The 8,482-nt window shown below is 41.7% G+C and overlaps 1 protein-coding gene across 1 annotated transcript in view; it reads right to left on the bottom strand.

Moving 5' to 3' along the window:
- Positions 1 to 1,176: 1,176 nt before the first annotated feature.
- CAB39L (calcium binding protein 39 like) overlaps positions 1,177 to 8,482 on the bottom strand; it is a 53,832-nt gene continuing 46,526 nt past the window's right edge. The window contains exons 7-9 of the mRNA XM_018569506.1: positions 4,821 to 4,886; positions 3,150 to 3,293; positions 1,177 to 1,815 (exon numbers count right to left, since the gene is read on the bottom strand). Coding sequence (XP_018425008.1) covers positions 1,636 to 1,815; positions 3,150 to 3,293; positions 4,821 to 4,886 — 390 coding nt within the window. The 3' untranslated portion in view covers positions 1,177 to 1,635. The remainder of the gene's footprint in view (positions 1,816 to 3,149; positions 3,294 to 4,820; positions 4,887 to 8,482) is intronic.

Here is an 8,482-nt window from a genome sequence, read left to right on the forward strand (position 1 = left end):
GTATGAACAAACTTGTATACACTGAATTCCAACAAACTTTATAATATATTGTGCACGTGGTAAATTCTTATCTATGTGATAAAAGCTCAAGTGGAACGAAGAAATGTAATAGTTGGGTTTAGTGAATAATGTATAATAATGAAAATATTGCATGTGTTATAAGCTTTTGTAACTGATGCTAATATGTTCCACCCTTGTATGTTACAGATGTGTCCTCGCTATATTTCTCCTTTTATCTGTATACATGAAGCTGCTTTTAGCTATTCAACATTGAGAGCAGCCCATCTGTGGGTTCAGAGGACCCTCGTTCATTGTGCTTCTTAGAAGGTTGTCTGACGTACACATCTAGCAGGAAAATGAACTAAACCAAGATCCATACTGCATAGCTGCTATTTATCATACACTGAAAGATAAAGCATTTCCCAGCATGCAGCACAGGTTCTTGACTAGCTCTGCACAGACAGATGCAACCCAAATGTAAAAGCTCCTGCCATGGCATTTAATAAGCATGGAGATTTTTACAGCTGATGTTATCATTGTATTTGAGCCGGTAACAACGATCTAGAAATCGTATTTTATACATGTTTTAGTATTAATGTAAGATTTTACAATGGAGCATAATAAAGCCAGTGTGTCCGGACTATACCCACACACTATACAAATCACCAGATTACTCTTATTGATATTAGGGGCTTGTATACATGGAAATTGCATAGAATTTATGATCACTGCAGTAACGTCCTGTATAAAGATCGATTATCTTTACATGGGCTCTACCGGTCTCCATAAAGGCTTATTCACACCACGTGCACTGGGCTGCACTGCTCAACGCAATGACAAGCTGAAATCTACCAGTGCACACCAAAGTAACTGTGAAAATGGAATATGTTGGATTCAAATGAAGTGGAACACTCTGCAACTCATTAAAATGCATCGCAACATGCTGCAACACACGCTAGGGAAAGAAATATATACGCAACATCTTAAAAAACAGCGCACATCAAATGTAATGGTTTTGCGCGTTAAACACAGTGCATGTGGTGTAAAGCCAGCTTTAAGCGCTAAACAGGAACAGAGGAGAGATCATTAAATTCATGCACGTAGGCTTATTTAGTTACAAAATGCTTACCGATTGAGATCTTCTATATATAGTTCACTAGAGTACAACTTGATCTCAATAGGAGAACCGTATGTCACACTTATTAAATTGTATTCCTTCCAGTAAAGGCTCCATTGGGGATTTTAAAAAAGTGCTAAACATCTCAGCTGGTTTCTTGGTTGCTGTAGCATAATCCATTTCTCTGAACCAAAGCTGATCATGGAATGTTACCTGACATCTCCCTACATGTTCTCGAACTGTACATTGAAAAGGCTAAAGCAAAAAGTATAGACTTATTGACAAGATATTGACTCCACATCATCATCAGCAACGACGGCCCAACTTTCCATGTTTGTAAATTTCACCTCCTCACAAACCTGATTAAGAAGAACATTTTTTTTAAAGTTTTAATATAAAACTGTATACTCTTGGCAGCTAATAAACTAAATTGAAACAAAAACATAGGCACCGACGATGCCATGAAAACTCCTTAAAACACTTATTCTGATGATGGCTGGTAGAAGTTGGAGACATGTTCACGGATTGGGCTTTTTCAAGTCTCGTATCTGTTTGATCAGGTAGTTTTTTTCATCGGAAAACTGTTCATCATCCGTCCTCTCCTTCTGGAAGCTGCTCAGGAACTCGATTAGCTTTGTCTGGTTTTTCAGCAGGATATCCACAATTGGCTGTGTTTTGTTTGGATTTGCTACAAATACCTAGGGTAGAAGAGCAAAGAAATGATTTCAGGGAACACCATCATTTTATAAAACAGAAACAAAGCAAACATAAAGCTGAACCATTCAAGAGAAACTGTCACCTTGGCCATGGAGGGCAAAGTGATCACTTTATATTCACATCTCCACTAATCTCCTGCTGCTCCTTGTTCAGTGGTCCCCACTTCCAGTTATAAGGGAGCATGTGACCTCCTCCCACGATGCAGTGCTTAGGGCTATGGGTCAATCACTAGACCCAAACACTGTCACATGACGGAGAGGGTGAGGTCACCAATTCACCAGAGCTCCGACACCAACCTTCACAAAGTTTTTGGAGGTGGATGCAATGGGGTAGATGGAACCCCTGTCAGGTTTTTGTGTGTCCCTGCTAGTGCGATGTACTACCACCATCGCCAGGTCTGAAAGTGAGATAAAATACTACATTTTGATTTTCTACCTAAAGAGTAACAGAGGGCAAATCTTCCAAAGGGAACACATGTGATGACTGTCTAAGAAGGGATTTCCTTTCATTTGGAGAGATTTTCTCTTATTTCATTACTTCCTGTTGTGTCTGCAGACAGGATGCGAAGGAAACTCTCCCTAATGGGGCACACACAAAAAAAAAAGAAATCTAATGGGGTTTTTACCCTTTTGTACTTTATCCGAAACCAGAAAAAAGTGTCTCTTTTGGTAAAGCTTACTGCAACTCACCTTGCCTCCAAAGTCTGCCTATTGGCTCTTTAGCCTACCTCAGTGACCAATAGAGAAGCTTGGGAAGAGTAGGCCAGGCTTGAATTTTGCAAAGAAAGTCGAGATTTACCTACAACTTCAATGGGGTCTTTATCTCTAGATCCACTGAATGTTTTGACTTGTGATTTTCATGGAAGATAACCTCTGCTTATGTCTTTTCCATCACATGCTCAGTTTTCATAACTCAGGTTAGTGCCATGTAAGTTTTAAAGGGTATTACCAAAAAAACAGTTTTAAAGCAGAAAAAAAAATTGTAATCATTGTATTTATTTTATTCTGTAGAGTCCACTGTAAAGCACAAAATAGACTAACATTAAATAACCATACACATAAAGAGCTTTCCATATTTCTTGTGGGAGCAGAACAGGGTTAAAGCACAGTGAACATTCTTCCATTTATCATACTCTATGCAGCATGTAAAAATAGATCCAAGTTATGTGCTCCATTATCCGTGACGTACAAGGGATTTTGGCCACAGGTCTCATGCACATTGTCTGGCTTTCCACTCTGATATCTTCCATATGTCTTCCCTACTCTGTGACAGAACACAGACCAACCCCAATCACACAATGGTCCTAATAACTCACCTTAAAGACATGGAAAGCTTCAAACTGAATGTTGGGGCTCTTATCTCGCAGTAGATTCATCATGAGCTTCAGATTCTCTGGTTTGCTGATGTACTTTGTCATTATGGAGAAGTTGTGTCGATCCAAGATCAGCTCACCCAGCAGCTGATGAGATAAACAGAAACTATGTTTACACATCTGTCAGGTCATTATTAATGCTGTCAGCTGAAATATATTCAAGTAAAATGTCTGGATAACCGCTAAATACACATTTGAAATACAAATATGTTTACTCATTTACATGCCCAAGGTTTGGTAATGCTGGTCAGGCACTCTTGTGATGTCCGCACCTCTTGCATAGTGTGCAGCCAGAATGGGAGCACAATCATATCCTGATTATGCTTTCTGGCTTCCCATGTCTCCTTCCCACCACCAGCATGATCACTGGACATATGTACAATGAGCACCAAGCTAGCCCAGGACCCAGGAAACAGTAACAGTGAACTAGGAAGCAGCAGAGTGATCATCCTGACAAGCAGATGTGTGCATCACAAGAATGGCTACCAAAAGGTCAAAATCATTTACACGTAAAACATTAAAAAATAACGGGCGGAGGCGGGCTTGTCCCTGCGTCGCCGGGGCGGTCTCTTCAGATACTTTAGGCCCGTTATAGCAAAGCGCGACCCTTCCAGAGATCTACGATCTCATCAACATACAGGTTGAGTGGTTGTCCGAGAGGGCTTTATCCAGGATTCATATGCCTTAGGGTTGAAAGTGTGTACTGTCTACCGTACTATATTGTAATGTCATTGTTTGGTGGCTGCGTCCACTGCTTTTACGATGGGAGTTGTTTCCCTTGCTTGCTATATATGTTTTACTGTCTGAAAACTCGTTAAATAAAGAATTTATAAAAATAAAAAAAACAGTAAAAAATATAAACAGTTCCTTTGGTCTGTTAATTATTTTCATAATCTCTCATGAGATGAGAAAAGGGATACTTTTTAGCACAAAGTATGTAAGCAAAGAAGACATCCCTGCCATGACCCCACTTCCACGTTCCATAAAGAATTAGCATGCAAAATATAATTGGTTAAACCCAAAAGTACATTTTTTTCAGGGACAGAGGGGTTTGGCTACAAAAGAGCAACAGTCCCTCCAAATAAGGGACAGCTCGGACTGATCAGTTATCCTAGGGAGGAATTGACGGTCTGTCATGGGGGGGGGGGAAAAAAAAATACCAACATAGGAAGGTGTGAATCATAGACTTGGGCATGGACAGCTACCTACTGAAATGCCATGCAGTTGTATGCAACCTGCTCTACATTCGGCATTGAAAATAGGGGATTGTAGGTTGTCCCACCCTTTCCACAATCAGCTCTCTGGGTAGAGTGGGGCTGATTTTCCTAAATAGAAACAAGAAGTATTGGCTTTTTTTCTGATTATCCAGTAAGAAACAAGAGTTTTATAACTACTAGTCCAGAACTATTGATACTCACCATATACAGTGGCATGAATGCCAACGCAGTTATTTGAACAGGGTAGGTAACTCTACGGACTTTTAAACTATATGGGATCATGATTCCAGGATTGAAGTTTACCAAAGACTGCAAGCGGCCAAGGTAGTTGTAATGGTATTGGGCTCATGTTAAATCAGGTGAACCAATGTCAAAACAATTGCATGTTTAGTGTTACCTTCAATGACTGTCTTTTTGTCACGTAGTTCTCGGAGTGTAGAAGCTTTTCATAATCATTAAATATCTAAAAAAATATTTAAAAAAAAGATGAATAAGTTAGTAGTATGTAAGATAAGTCTAGTTATGGAAGTGATCAATGCATCTGTTAGTGCTTTGTAGATCAACAGGGTACAAATTGTGGATCACAACCTGTGGAATATTGCAAATGACATTTGCTAACTCTCAAGGATCATAAAAGAGGAGTAAGAGTCCAGACCCACAATTCCATTTTTATTTGGAAGCATTCAACAAAACAAGTCCCCAAAATTATAAATAACAGATCTGTTTCTAAATTTGCTTTCAGCATATCTGGACTAGTCATTTACGCTTCACATGAAGACCTGTGTGGGTGGGGATAGGAATCCTTCCAAATGCTAGGCCAAACACCCACCTGCTGGCCAGGTAACCAAAACATACATATTAAAAGGTTCTTTAAAGAGACCCTGTTGTCAGACTATTCATTTCATAAGATTCCATAAGATTATATGTGCATTAACAAATCGTTTGCATGTTTTTCCCTGTAAAAGCATCCCTGTATTAACCTGCAAAAGCCTTACCTGTAAAGAACATTTAATAGCCCTGAGACAGGTACTGAGTGCCGCCATCTTGGATGTAATGTCAGCAGACATAAAGCTCAGTGGACACTCTATATTATTACCCTTCGATCCTCCCCTGGCAGCAAACATAAAAGGTTATGAAGGGAGGTGGGGGGGACGGGGCGCGGAGGGAGGTGTTAGGCCAGTACAGAGAGTAATTAGATGCCTCCCAGAAGAGGAGAGGGCTATCATGTGCAGGGGGTGGGGCAGTGCTAAGGAATGGACTCTTCCTGGAGTAGTCACATTTCTTAGCAAAGACATGTTGTAAGTGAATACAAAATCATTTATGGAAAGGAAAAACACTGCAAATAAGCATTTAAAATACTCGATTGTCCTATGCTTTTACCTGCAATCTTTTTAAAGTTGGGGACAAGGTCTATTTAATACATTTAAATACTTTCAAAAATAGTTTTACAAACATGATATGATATAGATGGGATAGACGTGGACAAACAGTGTTTCATTCCTCTTGCAAACTGATGAAAATAAAAGCAGTCGTCCCATGTATACCGGCAAGCCTTTGGTATAGAGTAAAGCAGAGAAAGCCTAAAAAGAGATGAATTATTGCCTATTCCTGGTCATATCCATGGCAGCGCTGACAAATGGGTTTTCATCCCCTACCCCTAGTTGACAGGAACAATAAAGGGTTAACATGCAGTACCCTAGCCTATATAAGCCCCTCCTCTACCTGAGTTTCCCAGTCTTTTTTGTTCCTGTCCCCCTAGGACAGGTTGCTATCTGTTCTGTTCAGAATGATTTATTGTTTTATTATGTGAACTGATCCTTGTAGCCCCTGGGGAGTTCAGCCTCTCTCCCCTGGGAAGGCCTCAGAACTCGGCCCCGAGCAAGGGTGTCCCTCTGTAGGCAGCAGGCTGTGGGGCGTATGGAAGCCAGAGCTGGGGGTGACTAGCCGGGGCTTATTCTCCCCCCTGGCAGGAGCATCGGGTCGGCCGCTTGGAGCGGCGTTTAGTACCTGCAGTCTGCGGCTCTCCTCCGGTTCCGTGTAGCGGCGGCAGCGGTGTGAGGGCAATGCTGTGTGGGCACTCGCGGCTTCGGACGGCCATCGCGCATGCGCGGAGGATCTGCGTGACGTGTTTGGTGACGTCACACGGGGCCCGGAGATGGCGCCAAATTCGAAAAAAAAAACAAAAAAAAAGTTTTCTTTATTTAAGTCAGCTCTGCTCCTCTGTGCTGTTCCATCAGTCTGGTGCCAGAATGGATGTCAGGAGCGACCTCTCACCACGCGGATCCAGATCAGTGGAGCTGAGGTAAGGTGGACTCGGAGGAGGCCGGATCGATGTCAGAGGGTGAATATTCCTCTTCGGAGCGTGAAGAGTCACCGGCCGCCCTTTCCCTTGAACCTAAGAAGGTGGATGCACTGATTGCTTCGGTGCGCAAAACATTGGGCATGAGGGAGCAGGAAGAGGTCTTGTCCCCCTCCAGCAAGCACTTTGCAGGTCAAAGACGACACAGACCATGCTTTCCGGTGAGCAAGATCACTAAAAAGCTCATTCAGGAAGAATGGGACAAGTCTGAGAAAAGAATGGGAAAAAAAAGAGTGCGTTTTCTAATCAGGGTTTTTTGTTCATATTCAGCCATGTGGAGATAGAGTCCTCTGCTTCCTCTGGGAAGAGGAAGGTAAAGTCAGCCAGATGTCAAGCTTGTGACACCAAGGCCATGGCAGGAAAGAAGCTTTGTGAGGGCTGCTTTAAGGAGGCGGCAGGCGCCTCAAAATCTTCCACTACAACGATATTCTAAGATGGCCCGGACAGATTTGTTGGTACCCCTGGAAAAGAATTTAAACACCTGGAGCACATTGATATTTCCAACTAAGTGTTTTCTGTCATTGGTATCACACGTCTTTAATCTTGGAATCAGTCGGTCTGCGTAAATGGGGACAAAGTAGTCATCGAGTTCTCCACAGAAAGCAAAGGAGATAGTTGTCTGAGAAGATCAGCAAGAAAATTATAGACCAGCATGTCAAAGATAAAGGCTTTAAGACCATCTTGAAGCAGCTTGAAGTTCCTGTGACTACAGTTGCAAAGTATGTAATATAAGTTTAAAGTCCATGGGAGTGTAGCCAACCTCCCATGACATTGCTGCATGAGGAAAATCAACCCTAGGCTGAACAGAAGGATAGTGTGAATAGTAGACCAAGAGCCAGGAAAACATCCAAAGAAATACAAGCTGAGCTCCCAGGCCAAGGCACATCAGTGTCTGATCGCACCATCCATCTATTTGTGAGCAACAGTGGGCTCAATGGGAGAAGACTCAGGAGGAGGAGTCCACTGTTGAAGGAAAAAAAACATAAAAAAGCCAGACTGAAATTTGGTGCATACTGACACGCCACATTCCAGGAGGATGTCCTTTGGACAGATAAGACAGAACTGGAGTTTATTTTTGGAAAGTCACACCAGTTCTATGTTCAAAGATGAAAAAATGTAAAGAACACCGAACCTACTATGAAACATGGAGGAGGCTTAGTTATGTTATGGAATCTGCAGGGCACAATGAAATCACAAGACTATCAAGACATTCTAGACCGAAATGTACAGCCCAGTGTCAATGAGCTCTCTGTCTCTGTTGCAGATCATGGGTCCCCCCAACAGTATAATGACCCAAACACACACGGCTAAAAGTTCCCAAGAATGGCTAAGAACAAAACATTTGACTATTCTGCAGCACTGATCTGAATCCTATGGAACATCTATGGAAAGAGCTGAAACATGGAATCTGGAGAAAGCATCCTTCAAACCTGAGAGCTAGAGCAGCTTTCTCAAGAAGAGTGAACCAAACTACCTGCTGGCAGGTGCAGACGTCTCATTGAAAGTTACAGAAATCTCTTGTTTGCAGTCATTACCTCTATTAGTTGTGCAACAAAATATTAGGTTAGGGGTCCCATCATTTCTGTCCATGCCATTTTCATATGTTTTATTATTTAAAATATTCTGCTGAATCAAACATCGAAAGCAAACTCTGATTTGTATTAAATATAGAATAAAAAATAATGGATGCCAATTACCTT

The sequence above is a fragment of the Nanorana parkeri genome, unplaced genomic scaffold (genome assembly GCF_000935625.1).
Source record: "Nanorana parkeri isolate BGI_ZX_2015 unplaced genomic scaffold, ASM93562v1 scaffold1345, whole genome shotgun sequence".
Taxonomy (NCBI): Eukaryota; Metazoa; Chordata; class Amphibia; order Anura; family Dicroglossidae; genus Nanorana; species Nanorana parkeri.